Raw genomic sequence first — 24,527 nt, 5'->3', positions numbered from 1 at the left:
TAACCACTAATAGTTGCAATGCTGTTGTAAAACTATGCTTTTGTTCAATTATAACTACAAGTTCTAAATTTACTTTTAATATATCCTTGAGAAACATTTTAATACCTGAAGATTAAGACATAATGGTGATATTTATTATTAATTATTTATAGGCCTCATCTAAACACATAATAAAATATAATTCCTGACATAATCTTTTCAGTAATTCTAAGGTAACCTAATAATTATTGAGATTTTAGTAAAATTGTCATTACTTACTCTCGTAAATTCTGAACTGTGTTTTGCATGGAAGCAGCTTTTAAGGAGTCTAGAATGAGAATACACGGCCTGTGGAAAGCAAAGGAAGAAATCAATATGGACATGTCTGCATAGAGAGTGAACCTAAATATCTGAAAAAACTGTATTATTACAGCATGCACCTACCTTTTACACATTTTCTTTGGTACTGATGTATTCATCTCAGGACTCTAAAATTACATGAATTTTTATGACTTTACAATTAAAGCTAGTTTATGACTTTACAACACTAAGTTACTCTTTAAAATATTTCTAACAACTATGAAATTAAAATTTCAAATATTAGAGTTCTTTTCATCAAGTGAAGTAAGCCAACATCATTTTTCAAAAATTTTTTGATTCATGTTCTTATACTGGTGAAACAATAGTTCATATACTTTTACATGTGGCCTCAATAAGTTATGGAGCTTTAATATGGCCTAAAACACAACATGGAACTTGAATTGCTTCCATTCAGACTTGCCATCTTAGCAAAGATAAACATGTTAATTTAACCTGTCCTTATACATATTCTGTTAACATACAATGTCAGTAGAGACAGGCTGCTTCCCCTTGAAACATAAGAAGCAGAGTATTAATACATATTAAGGGACAAGAGATGAGTTATTTTGTTAATTTTGATAAATTTGAGAATAGATCAAATTTTCTTCAGTGTGGAACTTCTCAGGACCTGTATTATTCTAATATAACAGTGAATCTCTAAGAAGAATAGGACACAGGGCCTACTCATCTTAACTGACCTTGGAATTCTTGTTATCATAAACTGCATCTCAGAATAAGTGTTCCAAGGAACTCAGTCTGGGAAACCTGGCTCTGGGAGCAAGAAGGAACCCCCTTATTCTGCCACTGTGACAGCAGAAAAGGAAACCACCTTCCTTCTGCTCACCCTATTCCAGTGACAGTAAAGACACAGGCCTGGGCCAAGGAGGCTGCTGCTGCTGCCTGTATTTATTAAAAAAAAAAAAAGTATGTGGCTACCTAATCAAGAACAATGAAATCTAGACCATGAATACCAGTTTGGAGGTCTATTTAAAGAGAAGTTAACAGTAACTATCTTAGCCTCAGGAGTCATATGGATTGACCATGAGTCTACTTTGAATAATTTTCACCAACAATTCACAATAATAGAAAGTTGAATATAAAACATAGGTTATTAATTACTCTAAGCACAAGAAATTCTGACTTAATGAAGAATAATGTACATTTTTCTATAGAAATTGGAAAAGTAGCCAATCAAGAAGATCAGATAAACTAGTAAATAAACAAACCTAGAGAGTTAAAGTAAGCCAAACAGACGCAAGAAGAATGATAATTTCTCTTGTTCTCTTTCCTATCCCAGCAAAATACATCAAAGGATCCTAAAACAGCACAATTTAATTACGGTCCACCAATATCCATCATAGCTCACTTAGCTATGCCTTGTTTCACAGATAAAATTATTATATTTATGAGTTTTCCTTCCTTTACATCTATAAAAAACACACTTACTTGGGAATCCTCCGTACCCAAGGACAGTGCTGAAGTAGTATGTAGATCATTATCTAGTTAGGAACAACAAAGCAGTTACGTGTGATAACTTCATGTATAATACAAAGCATTTAGATAAGCTTAAACTGAAATTTGTATGCGTAGCAGTAAATAAAGGGAAAAAATACCTGGAATCTATTTAGTTATTTTTCATGGTTAATGTTATGAAAAATTCAATTAACACAGAAAACTGATCATGGATAGCTGTCATCAGACAATACATAAACCCCAGAGCCAAAACCTGAACTACCAGTTAGCTGGGCCAGTTTCCTATAAAAAGACAATCTTCAAAGACTGCTCAATGATCAAAATCCCTAGTGTTTAATTGCGGAGGATTGTTAATTTGCCTAGTAATAATTCTTCTAAACTATGATCACAGAGGGTTGCAAAAATATACTTTTGAAGCACAAGAGGATTAAACAAAATTGAAAATAATCTGCTCTTTTGGCAGTTTTTCTTCCTTCCCCACTAGAGAAAGGTTTTGGTCAGTTATGAAGAGTTATGGCTATTATTAATTTGCTTACCACTTAGACTACAGCTATAAAACATAATTTTGATTTGTTTTCTGTTTGCTTACTTCATTAAGATTGGGTTTGCTTCATTTGCTTCCTTCATTAATGTAAGAAAAATCATGGAAGAATTATAACAGACCTGATACTACCTAGCCCAATTACTAGTGTCAACAAGAATTGTGCTCATTTATATTAAGAAAAAGAAAAAACAGGAGATTTCAAGCTATGCCTGAAGATTCACGGCATGAATTGTTAGGCACATTAGCAAGATGATACTATAAAAAGTACTATGATAAAACCTGATGTAACAGTATAACTTGAGAATTACATTTTGTCTATTCATGAGTCTGGGCAACTATCATGAAAATTTCAGACATTATTTCTTCTAATATGTTTAATGATAATAAATAACTATACTATCTGTTAACTTCATATTGTTTGCTACATTCATTTTACTGTTACTATCATTATTAAAAACACCATCTATGCTAAGTTTGTCACCTATTGTTTTATTGTCATGTTGGGATTGCTGAGCCTGGGAGTGCTGGGATATAGTTTGTGGAAAATCTTCATACACAGCTTCTTCTAACCATGGAAAACAAATGACTGCAAGATACCAGTGAGACCTGTTGAAAAAGAAATAAGCTCTTAATAACACAAAATCTAAACAACCTAGAAGAATAAGTTCAAGAATTATAGCTGAGAAGCTAGGTATGATAAACTTCTTATCTATTTTGAAGAAGTCCATTCTAATATCTGATATAATACAGAACACACATTCCAAAACTAATTTAAAAAGTAGTAAGACTTCTTAGAGTAAAATCTGAGTAATTCAAACTAATTTACGTTCATATAATTCGTGTGTCCTGTTAAAGATCTGGTTTAATAAATAGACTTATAGCATCACCTTCTTTCTATTGGTGCGTAAAGAGCTTGTTCTCATAAGCATTTGAAGATTCTTCCTAAAACACTCTGATCTTTTGTTTTCAAAATCTTTTCTTGAGTACCCCCAACCAAAAATTCAATGTCTCAGTCATTTTAGTCTTGTGGGCAACTACCATTTTATTTTTTTCACTATTTATAATATAAATACCATCAAACCAAAATCTAAGATAAATAAACTCATTATTTTAGCTACTTCTTTAGAAAAAATTAAAAATAACACCTACGTTTATATATCCACACTTTTTATTGATTATTGATCTAAAAATGCACAAAATATTTTTTCTGCACTGTCTGTGATTTTGCTTTTAAGTAATCTGAAATACTTACGACTCATTTACAGGCACAAAGATATAATCTTTATTAAAGATGTTTATGTGACGAGTCCATGTTCTTACTCTTTTATGTCTTCTCTGAGCCATTCTAGAAATATAAAAGATAGATATATTTGGTATACAAAAAATTAAAATTTTAAGATAAGGTTTTCAAGAGTCCTTTTTATACACTGAAAAATGCTAGTTTTAGCTTATTTAATCATCTTCTTCAAGATATAATATTTAATGGACTAGAAAATTATCTCCTTTTATTAACTCCTGGCTATTTTTAGTTCAGCACAATGAAAACATCTCTGGGTTAGAAGTTAAAAGATAAAGATTTCAGTACCAGCCTGTTTTGTCACTCACCAGAGTTCTGCCAATCTTTATTGCCCTGCTTCCTCATCTGAAAAATGCCCTATATATCTAAAAACATTGTTATGGGAAGAAATAATGTACAATAATGTACCTTGTAAAGTGGTAGACAAAAGTTTATGTTAACTTTTTAAAAAACAAAACCCCTTAATTTTATCAGGGTTCTTCTGTAGAGATTATCACACAGATTGTTAGGGTGGGGGAGGGATGAAGCGGTTCCATGCTCACAGCTGTCGGAGTCAGCGCTATTTAAACTACAAAGTCTACTCCTTCCTCCTCCATGTCCATCCCTAGCCACCGCTCTATAGGTTTTAGAATTAATCAAAAAATACTTGGACAGAAATTCAGCTAAATTATGAGGACAAGTATGGTATTTTGTGCACTGTTAAATCAGTTTAATTAAACAGTAGTATGTCAGTAAGGCTGTGACCAAGAAAACATACACCACCCTACGTTTTTAAGACAGATAAAATGTAATGCAAAGAATTGGCTTCAGTGGTGATAAAAAAGTGCAAAGCCAAAAAAGGCAACCAGGGAGGCAACCAGAGATTAGCATAGTAGGACAATGCTATACTTTATGCTGAAGGGCAAAGTGAAGAAGCAGCACCTCCAGATGGAAGCTGGAGCTCTGCCAGGTCCATCCGGTGCAAGACAGACCCAGAGCAGAAACAGAACCACTACCAGAGTAACTGCCAAGGCAAAGATGGTACAGAAGAAAACATCCTGGCTGCTTCTTTCCTTGCCCTCCAACCTCAGTGTCCCCCACAGAACATGCAATTGGAAAAGCAACCTGCAAGAGTCAGCCTCCCTGTGATAGGGAACAGAACAGAAGGGTGAGAAACATCTCCCAGAGCAAACTGGCCCAAGATCTGCACAAGTGGTAATACTGCTCACTCTGGGAAGTAATGTAAGACGTTATTTCACTAGGAGCATCAAAACACTGTTTTCCTCTTAAAATTTCAGTACATTAGAAGACTGACTTACGAAAGATTTGGATTATCTTCTGTTAAATTATTTTCCTTTCTTGTCAAGCATTTATAGAAAAAGCTACTAAAAATGTGACTTCGTTCAACAAGTTCATCAGATGCTTTCTCCAATATAAGATACCTGTAAAGTAGCGACAACTTAAAGTAAGTTATTTTTGGATTTTACTTGGTCTTCCTCCAATCATCTTATGTGTTCTGAAAATCTTCACTTTTTGTCCAAAGTCAAAACAATCTTGTAATTTGCTCTGATTTTCACATTTTTTGTTCTTTAGTTACATCACTTCCTATCAAGGTCAGTTGAAGAAGAAATTTTCCATTTACTCACTCATTCACTCAACAATTACCTACCAAATTCCTAACATGTGCCAAGCACCACATTTACACTAGAGACACAGAATAAGAGGGGACAAAAAAAAAGCACCTGCCTCCATAGAGCTTACAATACAAAAAAGCGAGGGTACGAGGAAATATTAATCAAATAATCACACAATCAAATATAAAATTGAAACTATGACACTCCTAAATAAAACTAGAGAAACTTTAACAACTGAGACATAACTAATCTCTAAATCCTTAATCCATTTCTATACTAAAACAACTCTTCAATATAAGGTTATAATTTAATCATTTAATAATTAAGCCCTTCAAAATCAGGTAACTGCTATTCTTAATAGTTTATAAAGGTTCAAAAATGATCTTGTAATTGCTTTTTTTTTTAAAAAAAAGCATAAAAAACAAACACAACTTGAATTTTTTAATGTAGTTATGGGGAGGGTATTCTATGTGGAAGGAAACACAAAGAATGATTTTGCTGTGCTACAAGTGTTCTTTATCTTGATCTGGATGATGATAACATGAATGCACACATAAGTGAGCATTCATGAGCTGTACACTTAAAATTTATGCACTTCACTACTTGAAAGTTATTCATCAATTTAAAAAATAAACAGAAGAGAGGTTTTAAAAAGTTAGAATCCTCTCTGAAAAGTCAATAAGACAGAGATACAGAAAATTTAGTGAAGAGAAAGTATAGGAAAATATTATTAGAACTGAGTTAGAAATAAAATTTTGTTAGTTAATTCCAATAAAACCTAACATGAACAGCAAAGATGATCCATTTCATCTCACAAAATATAAATGTGACACTATTACAGGGATACAAAAATAAGTAAGATGTTTAACCTTTAGAAAGAGAATAATCATAATACTACCAAATAACCTTAAAATAAAGCAAAATATTATAAGCACCATAAAAGATATGCAAATGAAGTATTATGACAATTAATATCTATTTAGGATCAGGAAGTTTCAAGAAGGTAACACTTCCAAGGAACCCTGAAAGAGGAATAAAACTTCAACAGGTTATGATAAAGAGGAGAGTATTGCAAGAAGCAAGAAAAATAGGGCATTAAGGCAGAAGAGTGAATAAGAATGGGCTTTGTTTAATAAACTATTTATAATTAAATTTTGCTGGACTATGTCATATGCATAGGGTTATTAGCTGAAAGACCGATTATTGTCATATTATCAAGACACTCAAATGCCTATGTTTGAGTTCATTTTGATGAGTAATAAGAAATTACTAAATGTTTCTAGTGGGAATTGCATCTTACAGAGCAGTTTAAGAATAATAATAGTGGTAATAATATATGTAACAGATCAGAAAATAGAGACAAAGGATATAGGAGATGAGTGAAGAATAACAATTTAGGTAAGATGCATAGTACTAAAAATATCATAATGAGAAAATAAAGCAAATAAATGAATTAGACAGAATCTACCACTCAGGCAAGTGAGTATGTAGAGAGGGGAGCGTGAAGAGTCAATGATAACAGACTTCACTCCCAGCCAAGATGGAACAATAGGGACCAGATTTACACTCCTGTTTGAAACAAGTAGAAAACTGGACAAAATAAATGAAACAATAGTTTTCAGAATAGTGGGTATGATGCAGCAAAGAATAGTGACCCTTGAGAAATGGACAGCTCCATAATTGCTCCAGCTTACTGCCTTGACAATTCCAGGCTGCAGCACAGGAAGGGACAACCCAGGTGGAGCCTGACAGGCTCCCAGAGCTGAGGAGATGCTGAGAGTCAGAAGAGAAGAAAGCAGTGGGAGTTTGCAGATCAGAATATTGGAAAAGAAAAAGCAGTATAGAGAGAGAACTCCAGATATTTGCAGAGTCCTCCTCTAGGATTTAGCAGAATACTGATCATTGCATGTATATAAAGAAAATGTCCAAGGCTGAGGAAAAGAACTACCTGAAAAAATTAGAGGGAATGGTACCCACCATTCACACAGGCTTCAGGAATGGTGCCTGTTCCTACTAGCCAGTCTGGAAAACCTTGTAATTCATGAAGCACTGAGTAGAGCACTCAGAAGGGTCTTTCCTCAGTGGCAGGGATTAACTTGTTGGTCTCACCTAACAGCTCTTAAAAAGCAAGACCCTTAAAAGCATCAAGCTGTTTCCAAACAATCTGTATTTCAAAACAAAATTCGAGAATATTTACAGGAATAAAAAAATACCCCAGCACCCAATTTAAAAATTACCGGACATTCAAAGAAGCAAAAAACAAATAAACAAAGACTCATAATGAAGAGAGAAAACAGTCAATTGAAACAACCCAGGACTAACACATATACTAGAACAAGTAGAAAAGGACATTAAAATAGTTATTATATAATAATTATGCTCCATATGTTTAAAAAATTAAATAGAGACATGAAATATATAAAAAAGACCCAAAGAGAACTTCTAGCGATTAAATCTACAATGTCTGAGATGAAGAGCAGATGATAATTTGAGATTCTGAGCCTAAGAGACTAGAATAAGGATAGCACTATTAGTAAAACAATAGGGCCTCTTCAGCAGTAAGATGATAATAAACTGGTTTGGGAAGAGCCAGTGAAATAATTAGGAGACATCTTGAAGAAGTGCTGGAAATGTAGGTCTAGGGATATATATACTACAACATGAGGGCTAGAGACAAATTACTTTTTGCGCGAAAGTTTATAAAACTTTCCTATGTATTTCTTCAGCTTGGCTATAAAAAAAAGTGAAAATTATTTTTAATGGAACAGTGATACGGATTTTTAAAATGACATTAACTCTTACAGTGCTTTAAGACACAATAGCTAACTACACAGAATTGCTTCTTTTCAGTTCCCAAAGTGATTTGTAATTATGTAATACAAATATAATATAGTAATACAAAAGACAAAGAGCTATCCATCAAAAATAAGCCAATTAATACAACAAAACAAACAAAAATACAGTAACTCTTCTGAAGTATACAGTATCTATGGGAAGTAAAGGAATGAAACTGAATTAGTCAACTCTAGAAAACTTTGGTAGGCAAACATTTTTCAAATCTGGTATTTTGGCAGGTTATTTTTAGCTAGAGTTAAAACACTTCAGAGATAAAGATATTCACTTTAAGATTCACATCAAAACCTGTAAAACAAGTGAGATCATTTATCACTGTACTTACTTAAGGTAGAAATCAATGATCACGTCATTAAGAAACTCTCCTTCTTCTAAGCACTCCAGATCTTCGTTAGTTACTCCTAAACCCCCTTTAGTAGGTGGTGGAGGATACACAATCAACCTTCAAAAGTAAAAATAAAGTTGAAATATATTAATATTGAAAATTCTAGTATCAAAGAGATTTGTTATATGGAACAATAACAGGGAAGAAGTATTCAGTAGCTAAAATGTGTAGGTAAAAAATATTTGACAGAATACAAGCTATTATATTTTCCTTCCTTTATTTTCACAAGCTACTAATAGTACTCTCAGTGAGTACCTTATAATTTCCAATTCTCCCCATATGGGCTAGTCTTAAATTTGTCTGATCAATAGGTTTATATCTCACATTCAGTTACAATATCACTGAAGATGTGTCTCTTATGTACAATTTTTAACATTCAAAAAACCAAAGTAATAAACTATAGAAGATTTTCCTATGTTCCACTTCCCAATGCCAAGACTAGTTCCTTTCCATTCAAAAGAGCCAGCAGTCAAAAACTATGTTCTCCCACTGATGGCTAGTCTACACCAGCAGCTGGACAATGAAGAAATAACATGGGAGCTTAGGAGGGAAGTTTCCCATAACAAAGTGCTTACAATATAAAACTCAAGAGAACAAAAAGGAAATGAATAATTAGAACACAACCAGAAAGAAATGAAAAACAAGATGACAACGAATTACGCATCTTTCCTCTGGCACTCTCTTTTAAAGCTCAGAAATCAAAGCAATTGTGAATTCTGGCTACAGTCTTGGAACAGACAGCGTGGTACTCATGGCACAAATATAGTCAATAATAAAAGTATAATATGTACTTCTTGAACTAGAAAGATTCAAGAAGAATAACCTGCAATTGATTTAATCTCGGTAACCATGGCACCTAAATCAAATAATATGTGAAAATTTTAAGTGCTAATATAATAGTTACTAACTTATTGGCTATTTTCCTATCTCATAATTTCACTTTTTTTTTCTAACAAAGGAATCACGTAAAGGACTAGAAATCACCCTCAAATGCACAGACTCTCGTATTCTGCCTTACCACCCAAAGACGACATATAAAAAGCAAAATATGAACAAAGAAGCAAGATCTGAAAGGGAAGTTCTGCTAAACTCCAAAGTACCTTAAACTGAAGCACACTTTAGCAAGCAATTTCATTTTTCCTATCATATATTCAGATATGGAACATATACTCCTAAAAACCATATATTGCTATTTGAATATTTTCAATAAATGCTTTAATCTTACCAAATTTGACATATTGGCTACTATTTCTGACTTACTTACATAAAATGAAACAAAATGGCATGGGTTGTTTTCTTATTATTTCTTTTAACTTTTTAATAATTATTTGTTATTAACTGTCAGCAAGAAAGTCAAAACATTCTAAAAAGGTAAAATACTTAAAATCAACAACATGAATGGAAACTACTAATTTGCCCACCTATTACAAACGGGATATGACACAGTACATACTTCTGAACAGGTCCAGTGTGCCTGACTTCTCGCCATTCTTCATCTGGATTAGATGTAATAGAAAGTGAGTAGCAACCACTACTTTGCTTCTGCAGTAAGGTGTAAGTAGGCTTGGCTGTATCTGCATTTGAGGGCTGACAGAAAATGGCAAAGAAAAAGGTCTTATAAATACATACCAACTCTCAAAAGAACAAAGTCAAAACCTAGACTTGTAAGAGAAAATGTGACAAAAAGAAATACATACCAAGAGTTATATATATTTTTAGAATTTCTACAAAGATATAACCAAACAAAATAATACTTTGGATCAAACGATACTGTGCATACAGTGACCAAAGTTTAACCTGAAGTGTTACTTACAGATCTGGGCTTTATAATTAAATTAGAATCTGAAAGCAGTGCATTTTGTTCAAAATAAACAAAAGAGGTAATAAATAGTAGGACAAAATTTAAAAGAGAGACCAAAAAGAGTTTATAACAACATAAATTGATATTTTATTGTTAAGTGGAAAAATACAAATTTATATATACAATGTAATTACCAAGCAAAATTTTTACGATGTTATATTAAAGATGGTGGTGAAGTCTTACACCTCGTCTTCCATTAATGTACCTTTCTATTGACCTTTTAAATAAGAGATCAGCCCCAGACCAAACCCACATGTAAGTGTGTGTGTGTGTGCAGGCACATGTCACAACAAACTTAATTAACACTTTTCTTTCTAGAGGTATTTGGCAGAGATATACAAGCCACATGTATATTCCCAACCTCCTATAAAAATAAACATAGCATTTTTTAACTTACTATTATTTCAAGACAATTTTAGATTATAAAAGAATTGCAAAAAACGGACAAGCCTCTCCCAGATTCCCCTAATAATAATATCTTATATAACCATAGTACAATTATCAAAAGTAAGAAATTAATGTTGGTGCTGTGTTGATATTATAAATTATAGACTTTATTCTGATTTTACTGGTTTTTCCACTAATAAATTTCTTCTGTTTCAAGATCCTATAATTCTTCAGTCTTTTCCATGTCTTTCATGACCTTGATATTTTTTTGACTGTTGGTCAGTTATTGTGTAACTAGCTTTGTCTGATTTTTCTCATGATTAGATTGAGGTTATACAATACTAAGAAGAATGCCACAGAAGTGATGTACTCTATTCTATGCATGATATGACAGGTATGTTATGTCGATGCGTCTCATTACTGGTAATGTTAATTTTGATCACTTGCGTTAAGGTGATGTTTGCCACGTTTCTCCACTGTAAAGTTACTGCATGTTTTCCTTCTTGTAATTAAAATATTTGGGATGAGAGACTGAGATTATGCACATATCTTATCTCACCTTAAATTTTCACCCATTAAATTAAGCATCTCTCAGTGGACCTTACCTGCAACAATCGTAATTTTCCTAGCAGTGGTTTTACGTTTCTCTTATTCCTTTTACATCTATTAATTGGGATACTTTTCTAACAAAAGAATTGTCCCTTACCCACTATTTATTATCTATTTTTTATTCATTCATTCATTCATTCATTCATTTGTATCAATATAGATTCATGGGTACATCTTATTCTTTGGTAATAATCACATGCTATCATTACTGATTTTGTTGATCTAAATGATCTAGCTTTGACATTGGGAGTTCTTTTAGGTTGGTTCCTATGCCCTTTTGACAAAATACAGCATTCTGAAATCATCCTAATTTCAATGAAAGAATTTTTACCAAACTGCCTCCCTCCCCCTCATTAATTACATTAATCATATGCTAACCTGAGATACTGACTTCATCTTCATTTCTTCAGCAGCAGCAGCAGGGAAAGAACAAGTTGAAGCACAGTAATAATGAATAAAAGAACTTTCTTTTGAAGAGAGGTTCTGAAATAAAGGAAGTGCCTGAACCCAAGACAATGGATAAGAAAGCTCTAATTCTCCATTGGTTGTACTTATTTCTGTCATAATATCTTTCAATTTCAATTCTTCTCTTTGTGAAATAAAACTATGTAGCTCAAGGAAAATGAATTCAGTGGATTTTGCTATGAAAGAAGAAAGAAATAAATTTTATTAGTAGTATTTTTCAAGGGGATTATAGTTAAAATAATTTATTAATAACAGTAAGGTTGGTATATAACTCAACAAACTATTTTGTATGTTAGTTAATAACTCAGGCAAATTAAATCCCAAAACAGGTCATTAGTAACCTGAAACCAAAACTCACAATTTTTAGACTGCTACTGCATTAGAATGGAAACTCCACAATGGAACTGACTGCTGTATCTCCAGAATTTAGTAGGTGCTAATAAATATTTGTTACTGAATGTGTAACTAAATAAATAAATTATGACTAAGCAATTTTTTTTCTCTAGCCTTTTCTATATATCAATTTTTTTAATTCCAATTTCTAAAAATTTCTATTCAAATACTTCCTTCAAAATCATTTTGTCTCATCAATCATTTCAACAGTGGATTCAAATGACATTATCTCCCTGCATAATGTTTATAAATGGCTCACTGTATTTTCCCAACTTCTTTGCTATTTAATCATGAATTTCCCCAACTAATTTGGAAGTAATTAGTTGAGCAAAACAAGACATTTTGTAAAGGTATAAAATTTCAATCACTACTTTATATCTTTAATGTGCAAGGGAGTAGGAGGGGAAATGATAGCAAGATTAAAGAGGTAAGAAAGAAACTTACTAATTTGATTCACCCAATTCTAAACCAGACTTTCTTAAGAACTGGAAACTAAACAGAGCTGGGAAATATCTCAAGATGCATATATGTGTGTATATATATATATATATATATATATACACACAGATAAGTGTTATAAGAACATACAAAAAAGTATTCAATACAGTCTTAGAAAAATGATATGTAAGTAAACTGAGTTTTCTTTTTTAGAAACTGAAGGAAATGTTGAAGATAAAGAATTCTGTATTTTATTTAACTTTGCTACTGATTAGCTCTGTCACATTTCATTATATAATAAGGGCAAGAAACTTGTAAGACAGGTAGCCAAGGATGTCAACTGACTAAAAGATAAGATAGTCCTTTCATTTTATAAGATAATTTCACTTGGTTGAATAAAGTTATAAGGAGAAATTATGTGAATAAAATAATTTATCTCACAAAATATTAAGGGATTATCTTTAATTCAATGAACTTAATTTTAGTTCAATGAAATAATTACATTCTACTAAATTATTTTAGAAGAAAATTACTTTATTTATAGGGCTTCTCAGATTATCCTGAAATTCAGAAATCTTTATACTCACATTGCTGGCTTAATAGAGAGTTTTCTAACTGGGTCTGAATCTCTTGAAGATAATTTGAGGATACCCAAAGAAAGAGGATAGCATGACTTCTTTTACTGTGATCATTATCTTTACTTTTCCATAACCCAAACCTCTTTAAATGTGTGGTATCCACTAGCAATGAAATCTCATGCAGAGACACTGAAACAAATAAAAGACAACAGAGTAATAAATTAATCCATTTAGCAATACAACACTGTATGACTCTTAACACAATATATTTTTTAAAAAGAATTATATGCCAAGTTTTTTCTAAAATATTATTTCCTGTACACTTCACAGAACTTAGCTGAAATACCTAAACAGTATTATTAGAGTAAAAATGATCATATACAATTAGAAAGGGCTAAATAATTTTTAAATGATAATTAAATGTAGGACGTTTGTCTCTCAAACTATATAATCTCAGACTATCTTATCAATGCAGAAAACTAAGCAGAGTATAACTGAGAAAACTATGTAATTCTCTATCTTGGTCAATACTATCAACCAAGACTCCAAATGACAGCATGCTGTCATAAGCCACTTAATGCCTATTTTTCTTCTTCTAAAACATCTGCATTTCACGACACAGACCAGCCATTATTAAAAGATTCTCAAGAGTAATACAAGCTTCTGAATGGTCTAAGACGAAATTTCTTTTAAAATTCTTCCAAGTTTTACTTCTCAAAACTTCTAGGTAATCACTCAGAATTATTATTCTTTCTCCCTCTTAGTGAGCTAAAAGAATCTCCTCCAACAATCTTATTTTTCATTCAAAGAAACAGAAAACTAGTATAAAGAAGTCTTGAGGTCATCCAGTTCAACTTTGAGAAAATTAGCAGCTAAACTAGGAATACAAACATCAGTTAAGTATAAACCCAGGATGGTTACCCATTTGAAACAAATCTCTTACTATTCTCCCTTGCCCAGTTTCTCCTGGTGCCTGGCTACTCAAAACATAGTCCTCAGTCTGTGACATTGGCATCACCTGGGAGCCAACTGGAAATGCAGAAATCAGGCCCCACACTAGATCTACTGAATCAGAATCTTCAGTTTAGGAGGAGGGTATATACCTCAGTGGTAGAGCACGTGCTTGGCATGCACAAAGTCCTGAATTCAATCCCTAGTATCTCCATTAAAAATAAACAAATAAGCCTAATTATCACCCCCTCCCCAAAAAATAAAAAATAAAAAAAAGGGAGGAGCAGACTCTTCAGTTTCACAGCAACAAAAAAAGAAAATCCAAGTAATTCATATGAACATTAAAGTTTGAAAAGCATTTTACAGTAAGAATTCGAATAGTCATTAACTAGTCATCTTAATATTCCCAAAACAGTCATTCTATTTTTCTTATAAATTAATCCACTTTAAACATTTTCTCTTTATTCCTTTCATATTTCCTCCTTCCTCTTCCATTCTTTTCTTCCCTTATTCCATTTCCAGGTCTGTTCCTTGTTCCCTTTCTGTACTTTTCTACTCCTCTTCTCTGCCTGTTTGTATGTATACCTGCCTGACTTCCTCCCTTCCTATCCTGTCATGTCCTATCCTAGCCTACCTTCCTGCTTTCTTTTACTCTCTATTTACTGGCTCCTTTTCTTTTTTATATATGTCTTTTTTTTAATTGAAATATTGTTAACACAATACAATGTTAGTTTCAGGTTACTACACAATGATTTGACATTTGCATACATTATGAAACGATCACCATGCTAAGTCTAATAATCACCTGTCCCCATACAAAGTTATTAAAATGTTACTGACCATACTCCTTGTGTTGTGATTTCCTGTGGCTTATTTATTTTATAAGTGGGGGTTTACATCTCTTAATCCCTCTGACTTAATTTACCCAACTCCCCACCACCCTCCCTCGGGCAACCAGCTGTTTGCTCTATTTATCTATGAGCTACTTTCCTTTTGTTTTGTTTTTAGATTCCACATGTAAGTGAAGTCATATTGTATATGTCTTTGACTTAATTTCACTTGGCATTATACCCTCTAGATCCATCCATGTTGTCGCAAATTACCAGATTTCATTTTTATAATGGCTGAGTAATATTCCATTGTATATCTATACCACATCTTCATCCATTCATCTATGAAGACACTTACGTTGCTTCCATATCTTGGCTATTGTGAATAATACTGCAATGAACATTGGGGTGCATGTATTTTTTTGAATTACTGCTTTAGTTTTCTTTGGGTAAATACCCTGAAGTGAAATTGCTGGATCACATGACAGTTCTATTTTTAATTTTTTGAGTAACCGCCATACTATTTTCCATAGTGGCTACACCAGTTTACAATTCCAATGTGTGCCAACAGTACAAGAGGGTTCTCTTTCCTCCACATCTTTTCCAATGTTTGTTATTTGTTGTCTTTTTGATGATAGCCATTCTGCCAGGTGTGAGGTGATATCTCTTTGTGGTTTTGATTTGCATGTCACTGATGACCAGTGACTTCAGCATCTTTTCGTGTGTCTATTGCTCATTTGTATGTCTTTAGAAAAATGTCTACTCAGGTCCTCTGCCCATTTTTTAAACACGTTGTTTGTTTTTTTTATGTTGAGTTGCATGAGTTCCTTGTATATTTCAGATTTTAACCTCTTACCAGACACATAATTTGCAAATATTTTCTCTAAAGTAAGTTGTCTTTTCCTTCTGTTGAAGGTTCCCTTTGCTGTGCAGAAAGTTTTTAGTCTGATGCTTCCAACTTGTTTATTTTTGCTTTTGTTGCCTTTGCCTTCACTGACAAATGCAAAAAACTGCCAAGACCAAAGTTAAGGATTTTACCCCTGATGTTTTCTTCTCAGAGTTTTATGGTTTCAGGTCTTACGTTTAAGTTTTTAATCCATTTTGAGTTGATTTTTTTGTATAGTAGAGGCAGGGGTCTAGTTTCATTCTTTTGCACCTGGCTGTCCAGCTTTCTCAATGCCATTTATCAACGAGACTATCCTTTCCCCATTGTATATTTTTGGCACTTTTGTTGAAAATTAATTTACTACATATATGTGGGTTTACTTCTGTGTTCTCAATTTCTTTTCCATGGATCTGTGTGTTTTTATGCTAATATCATACTCTTTTGATTACTAAATCAGCTTTGTAATATAGTTTGAAATCAGGAAATGTGATGCCTCCAGCTGTGTTCTTCTCAGGGTTGCTTTGGCTAGTTGGCGTCTTTTGTTGTTTCATACAAATTTTAGGATTTTTTTCTATTTCTGTGAAAGACGCCAATAGAATTTTGACAGAGATTGCATTGAATCTGTAGATCAATTTGGGTAATATAGACGTTATAACAATATTAATTCTTCCAATCCATAAACACTATAACTCTTCCGTTCTGAAAACTGTCAGTAAAACCAGCAGCAAAGACGAAGAGATTGAGGTCAAAGCAAGGAGTAAAACCCTTCAGAAAAACTTCTCAACATTCTTCCTCATGCAGCTCACAGCCCCAGATAGTTGGTACTATTCTGTGAAATCTATATAATTATTACTAGTCCAAATGTTCCAAGCTCTTAGTATGAAAGCTAAATAGTCTTGGAAGACTACTTTTAAAAGTTTCCTTTAAATAAAAAGGAATTTTAGTACCATCATGAGAAAAATTTACCTAATTACCAAATTTTGCCAAAATATTTGGTTTATTCTGTTAAAGGGCTATGATAGACACTGAAAGTGGGAGTTGCCTTTCATTTTTCCTACCCACTGTTAAGGATTTTGATAACAGTACCCTAATTTTGCAGGTAAGCAAGAAACTCTTAAATCTCTTTAAAATTCCGTTTCCTACCACTTGCTTTGCAGATAGATGTGTGGTCATATGACTACATTCCAGCTAAGGACACATAAGCAGAAAAGGTTATGCGGCCTGAACATCAAGAAGACTCCTTAAAAGAACAAGAGATAGGTGGTATGAATCCTTTCTATCGTTTTGCCTTCCTCCTGCTTCCTACCTGGAACATTAAAACATGATGGCTGGAGTATGAGCAGTCATATGGACCATGAGAAAGAGGATGAAAGTCATGTGTCAGGGATAACAGAGTAGAACAATAAAAGAGTCTAGGCCCCTGATGACAAATAAACTCCTTATCAGTCCTGTTCAGTCTACCTCTAGATTGCTTAAATGTGAAAGAAAACTATATTCTTTAAGCCATATTCTTTAAGCCACAGCCAAACACAATTAACATCTAATATAAATATGAATAAATCAAATTTTCCCCACAGCTGCTTCTGCAAAAAAAAAAAAATAAGTAAACATTTAGCTCCTAGATTTCCCATCTACAAAAACTTTTTACATGCATGCCTTGTTTTTAAAAGATTTCTGTATATGGGAACTTAGCACAGAGGATTTGAAGAAGAATAGTAATATTTTCCTCTTACATTATAAAATCATAAACTTATTACTACTGACAGGAGTATTTTTTCATACTTTTTAAATTAAAATGATCTTTTAAAAATCATTTGGGGTAGAAAAGCTATAAAAGAAAGCAATATTTGAAACAAAGTACAAAATGTTAACTATGAAAACATAAAATATCATTTCTGAGGCTTGTATCATAAGAATTTGAGAGGAAGCTCTGTTACAAAGTTCTTTAACTATAAATTTTAGAATCATCAACAAAAGTAAAAGGTAACCTACTAAATGAGAGAAAATATTTGCAAGTCACATATCTGATAAGAGGTTAAAATCCAAAATATATAAAGAACTCATACAACTCAACAGCAAAAATAAAAAAAAATGATTAAAAAATAGGCAGAGACACTGAAAGACATTTTTCCAAAATAAACATATAGATAGCCAACAGATACATGAAAAGGTGCTCAACATCACTACTCATCATGGAAATCAAAATCACAATGAAGTGTCACCTCACACCTATTAGAAAAGCTGTTATCAAAAAGACAAGAAATAATGAATGTTGACAAGGCTGTAGAAAAAAGGGAACTGGGAACTCCTGTGCACTGCTGGTGGGAATGTAAATTGGCACAGCCACTATGGAAAACAGTACAGAGGTTCCTAAAAAAAATTTTTTAATGATCCAGCAATTTCACTTCTGGGTATTTATACAAAGGAAATGAAAACACTAATTCAAAAAAAATACATGCACTCCCATGTGCACTGCAACATTATTCACAACAGCCAAGATATGGAAAACACCTAAGTGTCCATCAGTGAATGAATGGATAAAGATGTATATACACACACACACACACATTGGAATACTAGTGTGCCCCCCAAAAGAATGAAATCTTGCCATTTGTGACAACGTGGGATGGACTTGAGGGCATTATGCTAAATGAAATGAATCAGATAGAGAAAGACAAATATCGTATGATATAACTTAATTGTGGAATCTTAAAAAATAAAAAGTTCATAGATACAGAGATCAGATTGGTGGCTAACAGAAGCAGGCAGTGAGCAAAATGACTGAAGGGGCTCAAAAGGTACAAACTTCCAATTATAAAATAAATAAGTCATGAAGATTTAATGAACAGCACAGTGACTACTGTTAATAATGCTGTACTGCATAACTGAAAATTGCTAAGGAAGTAAATCTTAGAAGTCCTCATCACAAGAAAAATAATTTTATAACTATGGATGGGGATGGATGTTAACCTGACTTACTGGGGGTATCATTTTGCATATATACAAGTATCAAATCATCATGTTGTACACCTGAAATTAATATAATGTATGTCATTAATACCTCTATAAAAAAAAGAATTTGGGTCTTTATTTGTTTCTTCTAAATAGCTAATGTATTATTCTGTAGTAACTTATTAACATTTCCTACTTAAGAATATCAGTACATTTATTCTTACGTATTACATATGCCTTATATATTCTTACTACTTCCTAATTATTCGATTCATTGTCATAATACATACACTTGTGGATTCTGTACATGGGTATGCGAGGAGTCCAACTAAAGTTACTGCAATCACATCTTCAGTCTTGGAACAAAGGCTTTTTCTTCCCAAGTTCATTTCTGAAGTGCTATTTGTATATATTTTTCTTGTTCATTCTTTTCATAATTCATTCTCTAAAGAGACTATTCTCTGTTGCTTATTATTTGTTCTTTTAGTGTTGCTACCTATTCTAAAAGGTTTTTATTTGGGAAGAGAATGAGAAAATTATCTGAGTCTCTACAAATTCCAGATATATTTACCAATCTACTCTGTCTTACTCAGATAAGAAATGATATTTAAAAAACTCTCTTAACCCCTATGCAAAACCATTTCACATGTCTGTGTGCAATATGAAAATTTTCCTTATACTTTACTTACAGTTCCTATTTTCATTCATTTTTATGTATCAAATATCTTACTGTCAAAATTCTGTCAATCCCAAGACATTACCATTGGTCCCTTAATATTACCCAACTTGAAGTCACTAAAACCATAGTATACTATATACTACTTTAAGTTTTATAAAACATTTTAAACTCCTTTTGAAGCTGCTAAAAAAGTGTTAAGTTGAAACTCATTATTAACCTTAGTTTCACATAAATTCCATATTGGAAAAAATTACAGAAAACTAGTTGCAGAAATACTTCAGAATTTTTGTTGACCCATTATTTTATACTCAAAATCACAGTGAAAAAGATGTCATAAGACAATGATAGCTTACCTTGAAATGGGATCTTAATATATTTTGTCGTGAACTAAAGGAAAAAAACAAAACAAAACAACAACAAAAAAAGAGTTACCATTCAAAATGTGTTACTATTCAAATTTTTCAAATTTTTTTTTCTTTTCTAAACTACAGGTACACAATCAAAGCCTACACTAAAAGTACTCAAGTCTTTTTCTCAATTAACCAAAAGGATGTTTCACTGTAAAGACTTAGTTTTATGCAAGTTTAAGAAACTTGTACAAGTAACTTAATTCCCAATATTCTCATTTATAAAAAACAGTGAGTCTTTACTTAATATATTTTTTCAAAAATATTTCCTGAAAATTTAAAGGAGAAATAAGACAAAGTCCAGAAGAAACTGCCCAAAGACCTGACAGGGTGTCAATGACTTTGGTAAACAAACCACAAAACAGGGTTTGATTCTTGGCTTTGCTGACATTCCCAGCATTCATTTTTCTTTGCACCATGTTATAATTTCCTTCTGACTGGGGATTCAGCAAGGTTCCTGCTCTTTCTGCTCCTTCTGTGCCAGGACACTCTATTTCCTGTAGGTATCTTTTATATATATTTGACCCCCTTAAGTGTTGGTTTTATAATAAACTCTCAAGAGTTGTAGAGTTCCTAAATCTTGTAACCACCTAAAACAGGTATCCTTTGAAGTTTGTCAAATGAACTCATGCCTCTTTGTCTATTATTTGGTTAGGTTTCTCTTTTGATCAACACATTTATGAAATTGTTGACCAAATGAAGGGTACAGTCTGTGAGAACAAAACAAAATCGACAGTGGTCTTGGTAAATGGTTACCTAAATTAACTACCTAAGAGTTGCAAATAAGTAGCACACAATGTTCAGTGAAACAACAGATTTACTATGACTCCATCTTTTTTTTGCTAGTTAAAAAATTATTTCATATTGTAGTTTCACAAACGTAAAACTCACATTTCCTAGAGTAAGTCAGCCACTAAAGCAAAATCTGAGCAAAAGCGCAAATGAATTAAAAGCTGAGCATAGAGTTCAAATGCTGCCTCTATTATCTCTACCATTCAAATAGTAAGTAGATAAACTTAGGTAACTTAATGAATCTCTCAGTTTTAGATAAGACCCTTAATGAAGGGGTGCTATTATCATTAGACATTAGCATCTGATTAAGTATGTTATTTAGTTTAATTTAGTCAAATATGCCTTATCATTATGTCACTTTCACATAACTGTTATATATATTTGGTATATATTTCCCCTTGCTAAATTCTTTCTCATAGGTTTCACTGGGTCTTTAATCTCATAAAATAGCTTAGCAGTTGTAAATAACTAGTTATAGAAAACGAATATAAGGAGTGTTTGCCTTTGAGATTTTATAGTTATTAACACAAAATTATGAATTAGAAGTAGTGCATCTATTTATCCTTGGTCTCTACTTTCTACATTATTGTTTTATTCTCCCACTATAAAGATCCTTGTTCTATCAAACCTTTTGGCTTGGCAAGGATCACATACTCATTTACACCTTTTAATACTGACTAAGCCAATATGTAATCTCTTCCCAAAGCAGAGCCCTATTTGCAGCAAAAATTGAATCCACAGTTAAGAAAATTAGAAATATGTTTCTGTGGCAATGAGGTAAACCCAGTTCTCTGAAATCACACCACATCTATTTAAACTTAAGAATAAAGGTGAACACAAGAGCTGTTTTATAACTTCTTACAATAGTAGCACAGTTCTCTGAACATTATACACATTTAATAAACATTTTTCCTACTACCAACAAAAGTGAGATCTAAAAAAATGCTCATAGCTACTACAGCATTCTCTACACTAAAAAAAAAAGTAGCAATATCTTAAATGTACAACTACAAGAAAATGGCTCTAACTTACATAAAAGTTTCCCATTCCAGGTATTTTTTTAGTTCAGCTAAATTCTGTCATGACAGTGAGAACAATATTTTTCAGTATCCATAACAATACATAATGGACACTCATTAAACATATAGAAAATGACCAAGTTTAATTCTCTAATATATTTACTCCATCCAAAAGTTCTTTTATTTCCAAGTTATAGAGCATCATAAAAAATAAATACTGAAAATATTGAAAAAATGATATTAAAAGTCTTTTGGAAAACTTGAAAGCTTAAGACTTTTATCTTTTTCCCTTTTTATGTTATTCATTATATTTTTTAATTTTAAAATTGCTATGTTCTCTCCATAGTAACATAACTTTTAATTTTTTCAGAATTCCTCTCAGTCTTTCTTCAGATATGTATTTTTTTACCTATATATATTTACTTTGATTTACTAAACCAGTTTTTTATAATTAGACATTTAAGTTTTTTATTTTAATTACAGTTTAAGTGTTCCAATAGACATGAAACAAACTTTCAGGACCTACTTTAGGACATTTATTGAATATTTGCAGTCCTCTACTATTGTAATAGCAAAATACTGGGACAATGGAAATGTCCAATAGTTGGGAATTAAGGGCACCCCAAAATCCCCAAATAGTTTCATGAATTAAGTTAATTTGATTATGGTGAGTAACAAAACAGTATGCATAATGTCATATCCTTTTCTTTTAAATATTTATACATCTAATATGAAGAATACGTAAGGATATACACTGTAAAGTTAATGGCAATTGTCTCTGGATAAGCAAGATCATAGGTGTTCTTTAAATTCTTCCTTTACTCATTTGTAGTTTTTTGTTTGGCTTTGTATTTTGTCCATAACAAACCCACCTAACTGTATAATAACATAATTCATGCAAACAATAATTAATGAAAACCCACTGTTGAATATTTATATTAAATATTGCTCCCTTGGTTAATAAATTATTGTCAAATATTCAGGTTGTCCAATTTTTTGCCATTATAAACAACTGAACAGAAAAAGCTGAATTTTAAATGAAAAAGCTATGAAATGGGGCTGGGGGTGGGAACTGGAAAAAGTGAACAAAATTCCTTAAAGAAAAAACTTGTAAAATCACCCGAGGCATAACAAAATCACTGATATCTGAAAACCATGAGCAAAGAATATTAATTTTAAACAGAATTGCTGTGGTGCTTTCAATCAAAACAATTTTCACTCTACCTTCCCTCTGTATAGTCACAAAGCAAACATCTACTTTGTTACCTTAAATCATATGCTCTCTTCTCTATGAAGTCTTCCCTAATTCCTCCAGACAGATATAGGTACTCAGGCCATATGCACCCTTCTTACACATATTTCCATTGTACATTTTACCATAATACAAATATCTATTTATGTGTCTGTCTCTTCCAGTAGACTAAGGTTCCTTAAAAGAAGAGATCATGTCTTCACCATTTTTATATTCCCTGCCCTACCTATAACAGTGAAATTAATAAAACTTCTAGGAAAATACCTAAATTATAATCTGACATAGTCAATTCAATCCAACTAGTGTTTGTAAGTGCCTATTTAGGTTTGAGCCATTTACGGAAAATACAAAAGGGAATAAAAGCATGGCTCTTCATTACAAGATCCTTAAAGGCTAATGGGACATTTAGGCTAGAATACAAACAATTAAAAACACACAGAATAAATTTTACAACAGATGTAAAAAGTACACAGTAAAAGGAGAAGTTAATTCTAGCTAGGAAGGAGAAATCAGGAAAGGTTTCCTGGAAGAGGAACTTTTTCAGATAAGCCTTAAAAGATGGTTAGGGTTTTAAAACAGGCAGAAAAATAGACAGTATAGAGAACTAAGTAAAATCCAATCTGGTTTTCACATACAAAATGTGAGGAGTTAATATTGGAAAAAAAAAGTGGGGGGAAAACAGAATAGGACCTGTTTCTGGAGATCCTTAAATAACTTAGGAATTTGGAGAACATAATTTAAACCAGTAAAACGAGATTTCTTCTTTTTGCTATTAACTACAGCCTGAATAAAAATTTATGTTACCATCAAATAAGTTTTAGAGACCAATGAATATCAATACTACATAAGATTTTGTTTATACATAATCTTCATTAGAATAGTCAGATCAGAGATATTATTTTAGGGCATTCCAGTATGATTTCAAAATTCCCCTCCCCCAATTAAAGACATGTCTCAAAATAGACATAATGACATATCAAAAATGTTCTATATAAAATTAATCTCAATTCTATTTTCATTTGCACTAAAAAAGAGAAGATAATCTAAAAATGCCTTGTCCAAGAACCAGAACTAAAACAAAAAAAATTAAATATACTTACTGTAACACAACCTTTAGAAGCTCCTTTTATTTTACCAATATAAACAGAAGTAAATGTAAAATCCAGCTGTAGATCCAACTCATTACTAGGTGTAACACAGGGAATGTTTTCCGTGACAGGATTATATGGACGTAATTCAGATGAAGCCTAACAAGGAACAAATTATAAAATGCATATAAGCCTAAGTGCTGTATAAATACTGACAATGATTCCAAAGTCAAATACTTCTTTAAATTACTATTAATGAGTTTGTGAAGGATTTTACACTGTTCTTACTGTGAAGAAAGAGTTAACTAGATTTTTTTCTTAAAAAGTATATGAATTACCTTGAGAAAAATTACTGTAAATAGTTGAATCCAAAATTAATTCCATAGGCCTAAGTTCCAGAAATATATCCTCCTCTCTATCAAAGCCATGATTTCAA

At 32.2% G+C, this 24,527-nt stretch overlaps 1 protein-coding gene across 11 annotated transcripts in view; it reads right to left on the bottom strand.

Annotated features, from left to right (window-relative positions):
* SENP7 (SUMO specific peptidase 7) overlaps window positions 1–24,527 on the bottom strand; it is a 113,095-nt gene that overhangs the window by 4,436 nt on the left and 84,132 nt on the right. For all 11 annotated transcript variants that reach the window (XM_072966026.1, XM_072966031.1, XM_072966078.1 and 8 more), the window contains 12 exons: window positions 24,104–24,250; window positions 19,887–19,920; window positions 13,245–13,424; window positions 11,740–12,002; window positions 9,958–10,091; window positions 8,445–8,561; window positions 4,952–5,074; window positions 3,609–3,701; window positions 2,838–2,962; window positions 1,786–1,838; window positions 424–467; window positions 259–327 (listed from right to left, as the gene is read on the bottom strand). In XM_072966026.1, coding sequence (XP_072822127.1) covers window positions 259–327; window positions 424–467; window positions 1,786–1,838; window positions 2,838–2,962; window positions 3,609–3,701; window positions 4,952–5,074; window positions 8,445–8,561; window positions 9,958–10,091; window positions 11,740–12,002; window positions 13,245–13,424; window positions 19,887–19,920; window positions 24,104–24,250 — 1,382 coding nt within the window. The remainder of the gene's footprint in view (window positions 1–258; window positions 328–423; window positions 468–1,785; window positions 1,839–2,837; window positions 2,963–3,608; window positions 3,702–4,951; window positions 5,075–8,444; window positions 8,562–9,957; window positions 10,092–11,739; window positions 12,003–13,244; window positions 13,425–19,886; window positions 19,921–24,103; window positions 24,251–24,527) is intronic.

This window comes from Vicugna pacos, chromosome 1, assembly GCF_048564905.1.
Source record: "Vicugna pacos chromosome 1, VicPac4, whole genome shotgun sequence".
Taxonomy (NCBI): domain Eukaryota; kingdom Metazoa; phylum Chordata; class Mammalia; order Artiodactyla; family Camelidae; genus Vicugna; species Vicugna pacos.
Note: the sequence above shows the minus strand (reverse complement) of the source record. Positions and strands in the feature narration are given on the sequence as shown.